Source organism: Ochotona curzoniae, unplaced genomic scaffold (assembly GCF_017591425.1).
Source record: "Ochotona curzoniae isolate NIBS_2020 unplaced genomic scaffold, NIBS_Ocur_1.0 contig_2754, whole genome shotgun sequence".
NCBI lineage: Eukaryota > Metazoa > Chordata > Mammalia > Lagomorpha > Ochotonidae > Ochotona > Ochotona curzoniae.
In genome coordinates this window covers 14958042-14977682 of record NW_024465582.1, presented here as the reverse complement: position 1 = coordinate 14977682, position 19641 = coordinate 14958042, and the positions used below count along the sequence as shown (strand labels likewise).

At 44.3% G+C, this 19641-nt stretch overlaps 1 protein-coding gene across 1 annotated transcript in view; it reads left to right on the top strand.

The window, feature by feature from the left end:
• The window catches only part of ADAMTS12 (ADAM metallopeptidase with thrombospondin type 1 motif 12), a 204143-nt gene that overhangs the window by 9959 nt on the left and 174543 nt on the right, over positions 1-19641 (top strand). The window contains exon 2 of the mRNA XM_040977656.1: positions 1887-2248. Within this exon, the coding sequence (XP_040833590.1) occupies positions 1887-2248 (362 nt within the window). The remainder of the gene's footprint in view (positions 1-1886; positions 2249-19641) is intronic.

The following is a 19641-nucleotide window of genomic DNA, read 5'->3' as shown; positions in this document are numbered from 1 at the left end:
ATCTGCCCATTTTAGTCTTGTGTGTTCAGCTTTCTCTTGGAGTGTGTGCCTTTTCTATTGATGTAAAGAGCTCCGCATCAACTTGTCTTGCTTCTTTTCCACTGAGCACTGTTTTTACAATATGTGTGCTGTCATGTGATCTCTTGTGCCTGAGTGCTGCCACTGGAAGTCATGAACCTGGACTTGTCTACTGACTTTTTCTCCTGAGGAGGAAACCTTTGTGCTTCACACCGTATTTCATGCAAGTCAAAGGAGACCATCCCATCAAGCATGCCTGAAGTCTATTGTTTAGAAAGCAACAGAGCTGTTTTAGAATGTACCCCCATTGAGTCGAATTTTTGTTGCCCAGCTGTGAAAGTGTTCAGTGATACATCTAGGAACTGCACATCTATGTTGTACAAAATTCTGGCCTCCCAGAGATTCGAGGATACACAATGCAGGAAACCAACAGCAATGCAAAGGAAGGTTGGTTTGGAAGGACAGAAAACAAGATCGGGAGGGCAGGATGGAGAGGAGAGAACTTTGGCCAGGGCACTAGGGGAGGGAAGAGGAAAGCTGGACTCTAAAGTGACAGGATTTGGGTAGACACTAAAATCAGTCTAGTCAGGAAAATGTGAGCAAGCAAGTTAGGAAGTTAGGAGGAGCCATGGCAGCTATAGCGGGGAGAGGAGGCAACCTATGCAATCTTTTCTGGTTTGGGGTCAGTTAGTTTGCTTTTTTTTTTTTTTTAAGATTTTATTTTTATTGTGAAGTCAAATATGCAGAGAGAAGGAGAGACAGAGAAATATCTTCCATCCGATGATTCACTCCCCAAGTGACCGCAATGGCCAGTACTGTGCTGATCTGAAGCCAGGAGTCAGGAACTCTTTATCCAGGTCTCCCATGTGGATGCAGGATCCCAAGGCTTTGGGCTGCTTTCCCAGGTCACAAGCAGGGAGCTGGATGGGAAGCGGAGCCGCTGGGATTAGAACCGGTGACCATATGGGATCCCGGCGTGTTCAAGGTGAGGACTTTAGCTGCTAGGCCACCATGCTGGGCCCTCGGTTTGTTTTCTGTCTTTGCCTGAAGCAAGGAGTGTTGTCTAGAGTAATGACAGATTTCCTACTAGTTAGAGCCTTTGCGATTCTCAAATGTTTGGATAAGGAGACAGTGCGGGGGAGGGGGCTACATTTGCTAAGTGTAGAGATATTTATTCATAATTCTTGTTTTTCTGCATCTTTCATCCTTTTTCTCAAAAAATTAACTTCTCATTTAGTTCCATTTTTTTCTATAAATCTTTTGAAGTCCCCTTATATGTGAAATGCACAAGTATTCTTATGTTGCAGCCTTTGCAAGTGGCAAGTTTGATATTTTAAGTCTGTGTCTCTGACCATAATATGTTCCCTGTCATCTTATTCTGTGCATTTATAAACACCCCAATGTTCCTAGAGGTGTGCTTTGCTCCGTGATGGGCCCCTCTCAGCTGTAATCGTAGGAGGTTTATTCCTGCAATCTCCTTGTGAAGAACAGTGGAGCTGTGTGTTTGCATTCATGGACTCGGGGCCTCCTGTTCGTCATGCTGATCTCGGCCCTGGTCCTGCCAGTGTGCCTGGTGAATGAAACCTTATCTTCATTTTTCTCGAGTCAAACAGCTGCTCTCCAGAGCCCTCCCTTGGCATCCATTCAAGACTGCTACGTGTCAGTCAGGAGGAGGAAGTGTTGTGAAAATCTGAGTTATCCAAGCTTGGCAGCATTTCATGGTGCGAAGGATCTTGAAGCTCCAAGTCGACAGAGGGGATTTGCAATCAACCAGCTGGAATATAGGCTCCCAGTAGAAATGGGTTTACCTGGCTACAGACCCAGCCTGATCTTGCCATTTCTGATTCTTGTGTCTCTTTTTCTTTCAGAGCGTTTTCTCGAGGGTCTACCCGAATACCACGTGGTGGGGCCCGTCCAGGTAGATGCGAGTGGGCATTTCCTGTCCTATGACCTGCACCACCCCACTACCGGTGGCCGGAGGAAGAGAGACTCAGATGATTCAGATGACCGGGTGTATTACAGAATTTCGCATGAGGAGAAGGACCTGTTTTTTAACTTGACAGTCCATAAGGAGTTTGTTTCCAACAACTACATTGTGGAGAAGAGATACGGGAACCTCTCCCATGTACAGATCGTGGCTCCCGTGGGGCCCCATTGCCATCTCAGGGGCACGATTGTGCAGCAGGGCACCACGGTTGGGACAGCAACCCTCAGTGCTTGTCATGGACTGGTGAGTGCCTGGGGCCCTCCTCTGCCTCCTCTGTCCCAGAGGGATCCTAATGGCTCAGCTCGTGGAGCCCCCACCAGCAGGTTCACAGGTGACATTAACACAGGGGGACTGAGCTCCTGTGATGCAGTGCTTCTGGTTTCAAGCGAGTTTGGGTGGAAGTGTATAAAAAATCAAGGGCAGTGAAATTGGGAGGTTTCCATCAGAGAAGGCAGAAAGAAATCCAGCTAGGAGTACTAGTGGAGAAACAGGGAGGATTTTAGTTGGGTCTGCACCCTCTGAGGCAGCTCTGAGGTTCTCCTTGACTTCCTGGCTGGCCCGTGCCTTTGGAATGAGCAACACTTGGTTGGATTTGGACTGAGTGCGAGTGTTATAATAATGGCTTCAAGTTGAAGTAGGGGCTTTGCCGTCAGCCTTCATGCGTGACTTTCTTCTCCCTGGTCTCCTGCGGTGCTCAGCTGAGCCAGCTGGGGGTTGTGTCCTGCCTGCAGGGTTCATACTCCTCTGGCCTTGCTCTGGGTTCCCATGCATCTGCCACAGTGGGCATTAGTGGCTCTTAATGCCTCAGGACTAAGGGGAGAGGAGGAAAGGGGCCCTCATTTGGAAGGGCAGTGCCTGGAAATGGCAGGATCCATGAAAAATGTTTGCAAAGGTCACAGTGCTACAGGCAGCACAGCTGTGGAAACGTATAGCTCATTACTAAGTATGCAAGTCACATTCATGCTTCTGAGCCTCTAGGAAACTGAAACCTGTTTTGTTTGTTTGTTTTTTTGGTAAGCTAGAGCAGGGTGGTCTGTGGAGCTGCAGAATAGACTCACCTGAGAGCTCATTAAAAAGACAAATCTGGGCCCAGTGCTGTAACCTAGTAGCTAAATCCTAGCCTTGCACATAACGGGATCCCATATGGTTCGTGTCCCAGCTGCTCCACTTGTGGCCTTGGAAAACAGTAGAGGATAGCTTAAAGCCTTGGGACCCTGAACCCATGTGGGAGACCCAGAAGTTCCTGGCTCTTGACTTTTTAGATCTGTTCCAATAAGGAGAGACAAAGATCTCCCATCTGCTGATTCACTTTCCAAGTGGCTGCAATGGCTAGAGCTGGGCTGATCCAAAGCCAGTAGCCATGAGTTTCTTCTGCATCTCCCATGTGGTGCAGGGTCCCAAGGCTTTGGGACATCCTCTACTGTGTTCCCAGGCCATAAGCAGGGAGCTGGATGGGAAGTGGAGCAGTCAGGACACAAACTGGCACCCTTGGGATCCTGGTGTATGCAAGGGGGGAAGGGAGGAGTTGGCCACTAGGCCAGCATAAACCAGAAATAAACCTGTACTCTCTAGCTGCCCATCCCTGGCTTCCCAGGCTTAGGAAACCATCTATCTAAAGATTTGCCTATTGGAAACCTATGCTTAAAAAGAAAAGTTACTGTCAATAACTGTGCATTTATATGGGCTGCAGTGCAACATTTCGGTGCATGCTTGCAATGTGTGGTGAGCAATATTTTTCATTTTTTGATGGTAGGATTGAAGCCTTGGAACTCCTGACTTACTATTTACTTATAAAACACATAGCAGGTTACTGAACTGCAGTCACATCACCATGCTGTATAATAGGAACCTGCTCTTTTAACACCGGTTTGACTTTCATCATCTGAGCCTCCCGTGTCTTCCTCTGCTTCCAGCCCTTAGTAATGAAGCATTCTGTGTCCAGTTAAAGGTTTTGCCTCACTTCTAGCTTCTTTATATGAGGGATTAAATAGATTTTTATTTCTTTATACATAAGTGGAAATCCAGTTTTCATGTTAGGAAAAACTTGAGAAAATTTTCTTGTGAAACCTGTTTTACCAAGTTCCCAGGAGCTTTTGCGAGGACCTGGGCTAGCTCAGCTGTTCTTCATCATGGCTCTACATTGGGATCTCCTGGGATATTTTAAAATGTGTCCATGCTCTGAACTCAACATCCCACACATTCTGGCTTAACGGGACTGAGGGCAGAGCTCAGACATCAGCATTCTTCATGCTTCTGGCAGATTTTCGTGTGCCCTGGGTGTGCCCAGGTTACCAGGAGTATGTGCTGATTGAGGTATTAGCCAGCATGCTTCCCAGTCTGTGTTCTGTGGTCCTTGTGGGTTCAGAACACAACCTTCCTCTGCAGGTCTGGCTCTCAGGTCCCAGCTGACTCGGGGGTCAGAGCAGCTGCTCTACGTTGTGCTTTCCTTTCATCCTTTCTGAAGGGGATTGCGTGCTATTTAGCATTATTGCAAACTTGAGGAGAGAATCCTGGGAGCTACTCAGAAGGTGCTAAGGAACGGTGAGTACCTCTGTCTAGGCATTTTCAGATGCAGGGTTTGGAACCATATTGTATGAAGTGCAGGTATGTGGTGAGAGTTAAGTCGATAGATTTCCATAACCACATCATTAAATGTGTTTGCCAGAGGAAAGGTCCCGCTGGGATTACAAGCATTGTGGAGCCTTTCTTACCTGCTTGAGCGGTTATAAACAAGACAAGGCATCAAAAACCAAGTGAGCATCTTCTCTGTATGTGACCACCCCACCTCCCTTGGCTGATTTCAAGTTTGTTTGCTCATGTGTCGTTGCTTGCCCCTACATGCCTACCATGGTCTTGGTGAGATGGACGGTGGTTAGATTCTTGTCTCCTTTCTCTGGGTGGTGCGTCGGAGGATTGTCTGCAGGTATGTCTGCTCTCTGTTTCTCACCCAGGAATGGGCTGAAGAATACTCCGATTCACAGGGTGCCCGGCTTAGGAGCTGACAGGTTCTAAGTCTTTTGCTTCTCCTAGGAGTGGAGCAAGTGTTTGGTAAGCTGTCTTAGGAAGGAGGCATTTTCATGCAGCCCAGGACGTCTACCTGTTTTCCTGGAGCTCAGGCCGGGCATATTCTTAGTTTCAGATGTGGTCATCGGATTCAGATGTTGGAAAATGTTTTGTCTTGGAGTTGTCTGTGGTTTGAAGGCCCATGTAGAAGCCAGATAGTTTCAAACTGAAGATCCTAGAAAATCCCCTGTAGGAAGCTGTGGGACAACTTCCTTTCCCCAATTAACATCTCTCTTATAGCTCTGGTCCCTGACTCGAAGGGACCTCCCAACCTCGGTATGCCCATGATCCTGGCCTTGTGACACTCCTGTCTGCCATGGCTATCATTTTCACTGCTCTTTGCCCTTCAATGCCCTCATGACTTTGACTGGTAGGATATTTTTATGTTAGGCCATTCTAAGTTCTTTGATGAAGAAAGTGTTTTTCAGGGTGGACTCTCTTGATCCTCGGGTGGGTTGGCTGCTGCAGGAGCCCTGAAGGATTGGCCTCAGGACAATTTGTTGTCAGTGTTTCAGTTAGGAGTCTGCACCGGGTGGACAGTGGAAAATGTTAAAGACCCCTCACTCGGGCATGCTATAGGGTGGCGCTCTGGTTTTTCATGCAACAGTCTGCTCCCTCAATGGCTTTGTCTAGGCACCCACACTCCAAACTCTAGGATTAGAAACACAAATGCCGCTCACTCCTGCTCACAGAATTTCTTGTGTCTGGTTTTAATAATGTGAACACAGTTCTTGGCTCTTTCATAAATCCTTGCCTCAATTCCTGTCCCTTGTGCAAAATTAAGTCCTCATTCCTGATCCAACTGCCTGCTCATGGATTTCACAAAGGCCATCCAACTTCCACTTCCACTCAACTCTCTGGCCTGGTCTCCTTTCTGTTTTGGCGCGCATGGAGATTTCCATTCTTGTTTTGAACTTGGATATGCATTATAATTTTGAAAGAGCCGTTTGCTTTGTTTTTTAAAATTAAACATTAAAAATTAAAAGATTAACTAAAAATTAGAAGATCTATAGATTCACGTATAAGAATGAAGGCAAAGAGATTGCCATGTTCCCTTTGTCTGTTTTTCTCTGGAGGTTGTATCTTGCACAATTCACTCTGGACCATCATAGACAGGGTTTTGAAATTGGTACAGTAAAGATGCTAGACAACTCCATCACAAGAAGCACTCTTGGGCCTGGTGCAGTAGCCTAGCAGTTAAAATCCTCACCTTGCATGTGCTGGAATCCCATATGGGCACCGGTTCATGTCCTGGAGACCCCACTTCCTATCTAGCTCCCTGCCTGTGGCCTGGGAAAGCATTTGAGGATGGCCCAAATCCTTGGGATGCTGCACCCATGTGGGAGACCTGGAGGAGGTTCCTGGCTCCTGGCTTGGGATTGGTGCAGCTCTGGCCTTTGTGTCTACTTGGGGAGTGAATCATTGGACAGAAGATCTTCCTCTCTGTCTTTCTTCCTCTCTGTATATCAGAATTTACAATAAAAATAAACAAACAAATCTAAAAAATAAACCAAACCACTCTTGTTGTGTGTCTGTAGCCATGCCTTTCCTTTCCTGCTTTCACTCTATGTTCTCATTTTACGTTTAAATCTGTGATCCATTTCGAATACATTTTTGAATGAGACATCAGGCTTAGAGATTCTTCTGTTGTTCCTTTTTCTCTCCTTTCCTCCCTACCTGCCTTTTCCCTTTTAAAAAAATTCTCTCTTAAAAGTATATTTATCTGAAGGGTAAAATGACTGGGAGGAAGGGAAGAGATCTTCCCTACGCCAGTTCACTCTGCAGATGAACAGGACAGCCTGAATGGAGCCAAGCCGAGCCAGAAGCAGGATCCAGGAATTCCCTCTGTGGCCTTGCAGGGTGTGCACTCGCAGTGGTCCGGATCAGAAGCGCGGGCAGGTGGACTCACTCAGAACTTCTGCTGAGAAGCAGGTATTCCAAGTGGCGGCATAACCCACTGTACCGCCTTTCCTTTTGGTCTCGGGTTGTCTAATTGCTCCAGCGAAGACTGCCTTCACTCTGTTAAGTTGATTTTATACTTCTACAAAGAAAACCAGTTGGATGTATTTTTCTTTTTTTTGGTGGGATGTTTTTGAATTTTATATTCTCTTCTACCAATAGCATTATCTTATTTACTTATATGCTTAATCTTAAAAGCAGGTATACTGATTTTTCCCATTGTGTTGTCTTTTATTGTTGTAGTTATTCCAGTTCCTTTGCTTTGCCATATGCATTTTAGGATGTTTTGTGCACCAAAACTTGTGGGGTAGCAATTTTATTAAACACGCATACTACTTGGGTGGTAATTGACAACTTTGCTGTGTTGTCTTTGAATCCATGAACATAACACTTCTTATTTAGTTCTTTGATTTTATTCACGTTATGTAGTTTCACAGTATGCTAGTTTCATATGTATTTTGTTAGAGTTGCAGCTAAATATTTCACTTAAACTGTTGGGGTTTAATAAATCTCAGTGAGACTCTAAAGCGAGTGAAATGGTTTTAATTTCTAGTCCAGGGGCAACCTCTAGCCATAAGCAAGAAGTGCCCCGAACGAAGTAAGTATGGGGTTTTATAGTAAGTATCTATCAGAGAATCAAAAGCTATGTGACAGTGAGTAAGTATGTGATTAGGGGCTAACAGTGACACAAAACAAAACATGCAATAGGAATTTACAATGCATAGGTTGGGGGTCCTGATCATATCACTTCAGTGTAGACAGTAATAAAACAGCATGCCTTGATGGTAGTTGTCTTTCCTGTAAACCTAAAAACTCCAAGATTCTCCTTATCTGCTGTCTGCCTCCTGGTGTTTCAGGAACCAGGAGCTTTTTCTGGGAACAGAATGTCTGTTTGGAGATTCCAGACTTCCAGGAGTGCAGTCACCTTTACAATTAACCCTTTCCTAGCATGCTTATACTAGTTTTTACACTTTTTTTCCTTCTTCTTCTCCTTTTATGATATAGTTCCATAGGCCCTGGGATTTCCCTGATCCCCTTTCCAGTCCCCTCCCTACTCACTGAGTTCCCCTATATCATTACTATAGTATAGTTCTTCATAAACAGTCCTGTCCATCATTGCGGGAATGGACAGTGGCAGAGAGTCCAGCATCCTATTGTTAAGATATAGTAAACAGTTTTCTTGGGGTCCATTTTTGGTCTGCAATTAGAGATGCATACTTCATTGTATCCTCATATCTGGATATGATAGTCTCCATTACACAGTTACTATTATTCCCTTAAATGAAAAGCCACAATGCAAAATCAACAGCAGGAAGAAAAATAGAAGTTGGGTGGCTGTGGCAATGACCGCTTTACTTAGAGGGGAGCGTGGCTCATTGAATGAGGCAGGGTCTGCTTGGAGAAGGTTTGCTCTGGTGTAAACTGGGTCCCTATACCTCATTACTGCGAGCTGCTTTCACTTCTCATTTGGAAGAGTTCCAGTGTTCTTTTCACTTGACTGGCATTTTGCAGGTTTGAAGGAAAGAAAAAAAAAATCTGTAACCTGCCTAGAAAGTTAAAAAAAAAAAAAAGAATCTTGTATTCAGTGGCTTCCCTAACACAATAACCCCCTTACAAACTTTCTCCATGGAAACAATGAAACATCACTTGAGGTCACCCTCCCCCACATACAGCTGCTGATGACAGCTTCAAACTGCTTGGGAAAATTACCCTAAAACCCCAGTTGGGTTAGTAAGAGCAGCTCATCTACCCAAAAAGTCAGGATGTTTCATTAAGACTCTTTCAAGTCATCAGCAAACGTCATGTTGCCAGTAGGTACTTTCTGTTTTACTTGATAGTGTTTCATTTCCACTTGGCCCAATTCATTACTCCTGCTTGAAGCAATCTTTGCTTAAGCACTGCTACATCACTGCCATCTTTCTCCTACTCCACCACCCTGACAGTTCTGCTTCATGACCTCTGCTTCTTCCCATGCACTGTCTCACTCTCCTCCAACTTTCCTCAGTCTGCCCCTGGCATTGGGTCAGCAGCTCCCACTGTTCTAGACACTGAATAAGGAGGAGTTGTCTCCATTGACCATAAAGGGTTTCTTCCAATGGCTCTTAAGAAAAATGATACACAGGTTCATGGAAAAGAAATACCAAGTTCCAAAAGTGGAGGAGGAAGAACAATGACTCAATTAACTGGCAGATATTATTAATAAGGCCTTTGAGAAATGGGAAGGCAGGACACCTGGGTCTCTGTCCTGTAATTGAAAAAAAATGCTTTGTTTGGTTGCTGGAGGTGGTCCTTCAGTGTGACAGGTCTCATATTTAACAAGACAACCTTTGGGAGATCTGGTGTATTTCTCACACAGAGCAATTCTATAGCACTTACATGTTACAGGAGCTGAATCAGTCCTAGCTCAGGTCCTTTCTAATTGTGTGAACTGAGGCAGCACTTGGCCTCTTTAGCTCTGCTGTTGTGGATGAACCGTATCCTTGCTGCCCATAGACTTGCAGTAAGGGGCATCAGATTCAACTTGTTCCCCATCTGTATAGGCAGAACAAAAAAATGTCCCTGGGTTATTTTTATGTGTATTAAAATTCAACATGCATTGACCTAATAAACACAGAAACACTACCACTATTTAATTTCTTCCTTTATGAATTGCATGCTTTTGGCAAATTGTTTGTAATGGTGCTTAGAAACATTATGAGAGGGAATGAGGTTGCTCTAACTAGTGTTCATGATGAACACATGGAAAAAGAAGCTTAGATATGTGATTTAGTAAAAACAGAAGGTGGAACACAGTGGCCAAGTGGACCCATTCAGTTATTATCCAGGGTTTGGATCTATGTCCTTGGCATGGAGAACTCTCACCAACATGGCTGCTTGTTCCTATCAGCTTCTTGAATTCTTATCTGTCTGGCAGGTATGCCAAACAATAGTCTCTTGTTTTGATGTCTCCATATAAGCAGTTGATAAAAACTGGTTTTCTGGACCGTAAAAAGGTTGGGACAGATGAGACAGTTGGCTTTATTTTTTTTCACTTCCACCACTATGGAGATTAACCTTGTGATGCTAAATTTGGGTTAAGAAAAAGGAGATATTAATATTATAAATATTTCCTTGCAGGTATGGAGTATTCCAAATTGGTATTCAATGTCTGGGTGTAAAAGGGCAGTGGTAAAATGAATATCTGTCTTCCTTCTAAGCTCCAGTGGTGGGGCTGGAATATTGTCTGTGGAGATGGGGGCCACAGGTGGCAGTGCACCTGCAAATGGTACAAGACTTCCACTCCTTTTGACTACCTTCTGTTTTTTTTTTTTTTTAAATAATGATTGATTGATTGATGTTAAAGGTACTATGACAGCAGAGAGGAGACAGATGCTTGCTGCAGCTGGGCCTGGACCAGGTTGAAGTTAGGAGCCAGGAACTCCATTTGGGTCTCTGTTACAGGGGTGGCAAGAACCCAAGTATTTGGACCATCACCTGCTGCCTTCCTGCATTAGCAGGAAGCTGGATCTGATGCAGGGGCGGGATTTGAACAGGTGTTCCAATATGAGAAGCAGTTATCCAAGTGGCCGCTTCACTTATTGTGACACAACTGCTGTCCCTCCTGCTAAGTCCAGTGTCCTTGACACAGTGAATTGGGAATTCAGAAGAAGTGAGCATAGGCTTTTCTCTCAACATCTCCACTACAGCAATTCTGTTACTGTCTTTGATTATGCTTGATTGTTTCCTTTTATATCCTTTCGAATATTCACACACTCTAAATGGCTCTCGCAACAAGCATACACAATAAAAACACCCTCCTGAAATTGCTTTTCTGAAGTTCCTCTTTGAGGTGTTTCAGGGGTTAATTCAAAGAATGGCTGTCACGCACTAGTGCTTCCTGCTAAGTTTCTTTAACTCTCACACTGCCTGTATCCCTTTAGACACTTCCCAGTGATGTTACAGTTAGGTCAGCTGCCAAGGCAGTAACACAAATTTATCAGATTTCATCTTCAAAGGTCTCACTGCTGTAACTGATTGCCCCTCTTCCCTTTACCAGTCCACTCTGCCCTTGGCCACTAGTATCTAGTTAACAGGCAGAGTTTTCTCTGAAATTTTCCCCCTTCGTTTGATTTTTACTTTGGCCTCAAGCAGTTTTAAAATGCACAGCTTCCATAGTGTCCCATTGGGTCATCACATAGCACTAGCTTTCTTCCAAACAGGCTTGCTTTCTTTTGATAAACCTTCAGAAAATATAGTTTTTATTAGGTTGCATTTGAGTTTTCCTCTTTTTGATTCTTTAGCATCCACAGCTCATCTCTAAGGACTGATTTTTTTTTTTTTAAAAAAAATGATTGTGGGTTTTCTGGCCTTTCCCTTGGACTTCCCCTTGTCTGCTGTTTTTGTTTTAGTTGTTTGGTATTTTATGTTTAGCAGATTGAAGAAGAAACCCAAAAGGTTGAGCTGTTATCTGCCAATGAGTCAGGGTTTACTGAGACAGTGGAGTAGATTGGGGTGTGTGTGTGTGGGTGTGTGTGTTTGTGTGTGTGTGTATCTTTGCCTGTCCATCCTTGTAATGGAGTTTGTGTGCATTGGAAAAAGGAGGATGGTTAATGTGGAATAAGTCAACAGGAGTTTCACCTGATTTGGTGGTGCAGAAGAAATGGATGAGATAGGTTTGGGCTGCTAAGATGTAAAGGCCTCCTTGGCACTCATTTATTTTAAGTTAAAATGGAGCAGTGAGCATATCCGACCCTGGAGGATGATGTTGGTAGGAAAGTGGGCTACAATCCAGTTTTCCAGTGTCCCTGCTAAGCAGATGTTTGTTCTGACTGGATAGTTGTATTGATAGTTGCCTTGGCAATAAGCAAGGAAGGAATTGGGCTATATTACTAAGTCTTTCCTCTGGGAAGGATTTCAACTCTTACTAGTTAATGCTATTAATATAATTCCTCATAAAGGGATTCAAGTTCATTAGTAGGCTTTTCTTCTTTTTTATGTTTATATTGAAATCAGTCCACTGTGGTTTAGGCATGAGACTTCAGAAGGATATTTTGTTCATCAGAAGAGTTGGAGTTGGGAGACTTGAATGTTAGGTCTGAATTCTCTTGTCATGCTGGGAGCTCTGAGAAGCCCATTATTAATACTCAACGTTCCAACTTCATCTGCGGAATGAAGGCTGCATAATTTCTAAGAGCTCACAGAATGTAGGAACCCTGAAGTGTAGGCCTGTGTGATGACTGGAAGAAAAACTGGTATATTGTTGCTAGCTTTTTTAGTGTTAGGCAAGGTCCTCTCAGTGAAAGTGGAAACTGTAAGATGGAAAAGTTAAAAGCAAAACTTTATGATAAAAAGTAGTGGTCGACACTAAGCAGTGTGGCAGGTAGGTGTTTTTGCAAAACCTTTTTCTGTGCTGTGGGAAAGGATGGAGTCAAGAGGAGGACTCTGGCATTGAAACTTCCCAAGTGACGTGGAAGCTTCATTGATAAAAGCCTGTTGTGTTTCTGAGACAGGCCGAGTTCAGTCCGTGGTGCTATAAGTTTAGGAACATTGTCTCTGAAATGGGAAAAGGGGCTAGCACAGTCTCTTTCCTTGGCTGGTTGTGAGGATAAACTGAGATGATGTACGTGTGACACATGATCTAGGCCCTGTGAAAGATCCTGCTAGTGAAAGGCAACGATGAAGTTTCCCAGAAGTGTTTGCAGGCAGCTTGTCTGCAGTTTATTTCATTTTCTATCTTCATGAAGCTTTCTGCTGAGTTGTGTCTGATTCAGAGATGTCTGCAAGTGGGGGGACCTCCAGAGTCAGAAAATCTCTATATACTGCTGAACCGTGGATCTGCACCTGCAGGCACAGAATCTAGAAGCTTACAGAAAGAGTTAAAATCTTGTGGTGGGCTCTTCTTGCAGTAGAAAAGGTAAGAAGATAAGATCTAAGGTATATTTTCCCCTTTATTTACACTGTTTGAATAGATGATACAGTCACATGCAATGGTTTTAAAAAAAATTGTTTTTATTGGAAAGTCAGATTTTATGAGAGAAGAGACAAAGAGAAAGGTGTTCCATCTGCTGGGTTACTCTCCAAATGGCCACAGCAGCCAGAAATGAGCCAGTCCAAAATCAGGATTTAGGAGCTTCTTCTGGGACTCTCATGTGGGTGCAGGATCCTAAGGCTTTGGGCTGTCTTGTACTGTTTTCCCAGGCCACAAGCAGGGAGCAGAATGGAAAGTGGAGCAGCTGGGACAGAAATCAGCATCCATATGACATCCTGGTGCATGCAAGGCGAGGACTTCAGCCACTATACTGCTGTGCTGGGCCCACATGCAATGATTTTTTAAGAGATCTGTTGTATTTTTATTTGAAAGCAAGAATTACAGAGATAAGGAGAGTAAGAGAGAGAGAGAGAGAGAGAGAGAGTAAGAGAGAGAGAGAGAGAGAGAGAGAGAGAGAGAGAGAGAGAGAGAGATCTTGAATCTGCTGGTTCACTCCCCAAATAGCTGCAATGGCTAAAGCTGACCCAATCCAAAACCATCAGCCAAGAGCTTCCTCTAGGTTTCCCATATGGGTGCAGGGTCCCAAGGACTTGGACTATCCTCCACTGCTTTCCCAGTCAGTAAACTGGATGGAAAGTAGAGCAGCTGGGTACATGAGCCAGTGCTCATATGGGAGTGCCAACTTTGCAGATGGAAGCTTAGCTTACTATGCCAGGGTGCCAGGCCCCACAGATTACAACGTATAAAAATAGAAAAGGGTTCATGCTATGGCATATAGCTCATACAACCTCTGCTCCTCAGTGTCTTCTCAGAGCATCTTCAAGGTCCATCCTCCTGAAGACATTGACTTGAGACATTGTGGTGAGTGGTTAAAACAATCTTCGTTTATATGCACATGTGTAAGTCTGCGGACACAGTGATAGGCATTTGTGTGTGTGTAAAGTTTAACACATGAAGTTCCAGCATTTTGGAGTGTGAAAGGCAAGGTCCCTAGGTACATTCATGCTGTTGTATAACCCATCTCCAGAATGTTTCCACTGGAAGTCTGAATTCATAAAATCATAATTTTTCATTTACCTTCTCTGTAGCCCCTGTCGTGCTCACGGTCTCTTTGAACTTGACTATCCAGTGTTTCCTGTGAGTGGGGTCACACAGTATTTGTCCTTTTGCAACCGCTTTATTTCAACTTAGCATCTTTTAAGGTTCATCACTGTTGTGACATGAGTTGTAATTTTATTCTTTTTTAAAGGTTGAATTGTATTCTGTGTAAGATTCTCTACATCATTCCTCCCTTAAATGCAAGAACATTCTGACCACATGCTTTTAAAAGAGCTTATCCTGCCTTTGAGGAACAAAGCTGTAACCTCGTCACACAATGGACCCAAACCCTGATCTTGGAGCCTGAAGATTTGTGCTCTAGACTGCTGTGACTGTTGCTTGATTCAGGAATTAGCTGCCACAGCCAGGAACAATGAAGGAACCCTTGACTGTTTGCTTGGATTTTTTTTTAAGATTTATTTTATTTTTATTGGAAAGGCAGATTTACAGAGAGAAGGAGAAGCAGAGAAAGATTTTCCGTCCACTGGTTCACTCCTTAAGTGGCTACAATGGCTGGAGCTGAGCCAATCCGAAGCCAGGAGCCAGGAGCTTCTTCCTGATCTCCTGTGTGGATGCAGTGTCCCAAGGCTCTGGGCTGTCCTCTGCTGCTTTCCCAGGCCACAAGCAGGGAAAATGGAGCAGCCGGGATACAAACGGCATTCATATGGCCTACCAGTGGATGCAAGGCAAAGATTTAGCCACTAACTCCTTGACTGTTTCCTGTAGATGTTCTGAGTAGCTTGTAACTCATACGTCAGAAACATCCTACAGGGAATGCTCACATGAAGAAGGAAATGCCCGCATCTAAGTGCTGCATATTCATGATAAGGGATTGAGTCACTCTACCCAGATGATGATATTAGTAAGCACTGGCTAATTAATACCAAACACAGAATTTGACAAGTTAGTATGATGAAAGCTCAAGGCACTCCTAGCAAAGGAATACAATTATGTCTGGATTTGGGATATGGGGGGAGTGAATTTTTAACCTAAATTGAAGGATTCAAATTTTAGGAAAAAGGTGGAGGAAGACCTCTGGCATGATGGCACAGACATGAGGCAGAGGGACAGTTCCTGAAGTGGGTCCAATGTGGCCAGACAGCAGGGAGCAAGTGTAAGATGGGCCCAGTGAGGTTCTAACTGGTCGTTCAGGTCCCAGCAGGGACTATAGGATTCTGGTTTTTATTTGAAAAGAAAAGGAAAGTCTTGAAAGCAAAGCAGAGGGGTTACATGGATGTGATCAGATTGTGTTGTAAACATTCTCTGTCATGTTGAGGGAGTAAGGGAGTTGGGGGTGGAAAGTTTGGTTGAGGTGTTTTGCCCTAGTCTACGTGAAAGATGAGGCTGGTTTGGGCTGATGTTGGGCAATAGGGATGGTCAGAAAGAAGCTTTGCCCCAGTCCACATGAAAGTTGAGGCTGGTCTGGACCAGCATTAGGCAATTGGGCTGGTGAGAATGGAGTGTTTTTATAAGCAGGCCTTGAGGATTGGCGTACCCAAGAAGCATGTGGGGAAATTCTTAACCAAGGGGACAGTCAAGGATGCTTTCTGGCTTTTACAGCTGTGTGCTTGGGAGAACCATATACTTAAGAAGAAAACACTGAAAATGGGAAAAGTTTTGGGGGAGCAAATCACAGGTTTAGCTTTGAACTGAAATGTGCACTTACTAAGAGATAGCCAGTGGGCAGTGTTAGTTAATGGTAGCTGTAATTATACTTATTATCTGGAGTGCCGGAATGTCTGGTTGGGGCTATAACATCAGACTTCGCTAAATACTCAGACTAGAAGAGGATGATAAAGATAGGCAGTCACAAGATTCTAGATAATCCTGGGAGTTAGGACTTGCTTTTAAGACTTCCAGGGCCTGTTCTAGTCTAGCGTCTGGATCTCAACCTGAGGAACCCACCTAATCTCCCATTTCATTGGACACAATCGCGGGTTGGCAAGTTTGGACACATCTCTCAGTTCCTTTGGGAGCTTTGTGGCAAAAAGCCATGTGATGCTGGCTCTTGCCCTTGGGGATTCTGATGGAGCTGTTTGAGAGGGAAGTCTGAGATATGTAGGTGACAAGTCAATAAACTAGTGATCTCAGGTTGTCAGTTCAGCTTCTCCCTTCTACTGCTCCAAGGACAGCTTTGCAATGTCCCTGGTGACAAGCCTGGAGACACCTCTGCTGAGGGTAGAAGCCCGTTTGCATTTTTCTGAATACAACCCAGGACAAGACCCACAACCGTGCCTGACCTGCATGAAATATGAGAACCCTCAAGCTCCAGTATTTCCAAGTAATCCCAATGAGGGAAGACACATATTTAGCTTCTCAGGATTAGAGATTAATATTACTGATGATATGCACAGGTACTCCCTAGGAAACTTGATGTAGAAAGCCTAAGATCCTGGGTAGACATCTTGTTTTCCTCAGCATTCCACAATGGTGGAAGCTTCCACAATCCCTCCAGCTCTCATCCCACTCTCATCCCAGTTATGTAGCCCTCTGGCCTATGAACTGACTCTCTCTGAGGAGGCTGGAGAGCCAGGCATCCAGGCATTCCCTTGCTTCATTCTTTCTAGAAGGAGTTGTGGGAGTATTCTGGGAGACATTATTTTCTCACTCTGACAAATCTGTTGAGAAATGCAGCTGCCACGTCGTTTATCTTGCACACACTGCCCATTGGAGATGCCTTGTTTTCATGGAGCTGCTTGCCTCTGCCTCTTTGGACTGTATGGCTTTGATGTACCATCACCAACATGCTGCTACTTTGGTTCCTCCTTTCAAGTGGATTGAGCTTATCCTTGGTCACATAGGTTTAATCACGGTAGACTGGATTCCACTTTCTGTTTTTAAAAATTTGTTTATTTTTATATGAAGGAAGGAGAGATGAGAGCGAGAGTTCAATCTTCCACCCACTGGTTCACTCCCCAGATGATCACAATGGCCAGAACTAGGCCAGTTTGAAACCAGGAGCCAGGAGCCTCCTCTAGGTCTCCATGTGGTATAGGGGCCCCAGGACTTGAGTCATCCTCCACTGCTTTTCCAGGCTATAAGCTGGATTGCAAATGGACAAAAACCAGTGCCTGTGTGGGATGCCAGCACCACAGGTGGAGGATTAGCCTATATCCTCCAGACCTATTAGCTTCCTGTCTTTCAAATTCTAGATCGTAGGCAGCTAGCTGAGGTGTGCTCTGCCCAGGTTTGAGTGAAAGTACTACCCATGTGACTGGATGTAGGTACACCATGCTTATTTCTGATATAGGGCTACAAATCTGAGATTTTTCTTTTTAAAAAAGAAGTCTTATTTCCCTATTTGAAAGGCAGAGTTACAGAGAGGGAGAGGTCTTCCATCCATTAATTCACTCCTCAGATGGCTGCAAAAGCCAGAAATAAGCTGAAGCCTGGAACAGGAGTGCAGGGGCCCATGGATTTGGATGACCTTTTGTTGCTTTTCTCAAGTCATTAGGAGGGTATTGGATCAGGACAGAAGCCTACACCGTGATGTGGGATGCTGGCCCTGTGGACAGTAGCCTAACTGCTGTGCCAGCCCTGAGACCGTGTCTTTAAGAGTTTCTACTTCAGGTTTCCCATCTCTCAGGATCCTTTGTGCAGGATGAGGACTTGGCCCTCATTTCTCTCACTGGCCATGTGCGAGTTTGGCTCTGGGACAGAGCCTGCCCACAGAGTCATTTGTTTTTTCTTCTCTGGAATTTGATCAGAGGCAGCTGTTAGCTGGTGTCTTGCTGGATGAGTAACTGGTTGGGAGAGAGTAGAAATGAAGGAGACACATTAAGATTAAATGTTGATCTAATACATTGTAACTTACATATCTTCATTTTAATTAATATGCTCTTCAGTTTCTACTTCAAGTAGCATTTAGGGAGCCTCTATGATGCAAACTGCATTGTGTCAGCTAAGGAGCAAGGTGTAGGACCTGCTGCCCCACGTGGCTGACCAGCTCCAGGGAAGAGGAATGCTGAGTCTTCTCCTGGGAGTCCTCACCTTCCAAAATAACCTGCTACTTGTTTGTTTGATGTATTTTACTGGTGCATGATGTTTGAAGTTTATGACACAACATTATGTGGCACATATGGCGAGTAAGATGTTTACTGTAAGCAAATTAGCACAGCTTTCCTCATGTAGTTAATTTGTGTGTGTGGAATGAACAGCTAAAAAGCTGCTTAACACAAATCTCTAATGCAACTGTGTTTTATTCACCACGGTCCTTGTGTTGTGTATTTGATTTGTAGGCTTGCTCAAGCTGCTCTGTATGCTCTGACCCACACTTCTGGAGGCCTCCTGTCCATCCCTACTGAAGCACTTTCCTGTGTGTGTGTCCTTGTTTTTAAAGATGTCATCTCTAAGTGAAATCGTGCTAATATGCTTTCTGTCTCACTTATTTCACTTAGCTTAATGCTCTCCAGGTTCAGCCCTGTTGAGGCAAAAGAAAATCTTTTTATAAAAGGCCAAATAGGGGTCCCAGTGCCGTAGCCTAGTGGCTAAAGTCCTCACCTTCACGTGCTGGGATCCCATCTGGGCACTGGTTCTAATTCCAGATGCTTCACTTCCCATCTAGCACCCTGCTTGTGGCCTGGGAAAGTAGTTGAGGATGGCCCAAAGCCTTAGGACCCTGCACCTGCATGGGAAAAATGGAAGAAGCTCCTGGCTTCGGATCAGCTCAGCTCTGGCCATTGCATCCTCTTGGGGAGTGAATCAGAGAATGGAAGATCTTCCTTTCTGACTCTCCTCTACGTATATCTGACTTTCCAATAAAAATAAAATAATTTTTAAAAAGCCAAATAATATTTCTCTTTATTCATATGAGAGAGGTTTAAAAAGTTTGTGGAATTAGGGCTGGTGTGGTGGTGTAGCAAGCTAATTCTTTGCCTGTAGTGCCAGGATCTCATATAGGCACTGGTTTGTGTCCTGGCTGCTCCACTTCCCATTCAGCTTCCTGCTTATGGCCAGGGTAAGTAGTGGAGGATGGCTCTAGACTTTGGGCTCTTGCGTCTATGTGGGAGATCTAGAAGAAGCCCCTGGCTGTCAGCTTGGGACCCACCCAATTTTGGCCCATTTTGGGGAGTGAACCAGTGACTAGAAGATCTTTGTCCATTTTTCCCTCTCTCTCTCTGTAACTCTGACTTTCAAGTAAATATTTTTTGGAATAATGGAATTAAATTGTTTATCTTGGTACAAAACATTTTTTTTTTGAAACTCATTCCTGATTCTTCATAATGCATATTTTCCCTAAATGTTTTGAAGGCCCTGCATGTTTCTATATAAATAAGTTCTGTGTGGATTTATTCATCTAGCAGTAGACACTAGGTTCTTTCTATTTCTTAGCTATTATGAATAATCCTGCTCTACCCTTGACCAGTCGACAACTTCCTGACTCAGCTCAGCTCTTCCTTTTCACACTGTTTGTTCAGGAACTCTGGCATGACTGTCTCAGTGGAGGTGGTAGTGTTGGTGGCGATGGGGATGTGTTGTAAGCCGGACTTCGTAGGAAGAAATTAGGCTCCACACACAGGCTCCTCTTTTTAAGGAAAGAAAAACAATA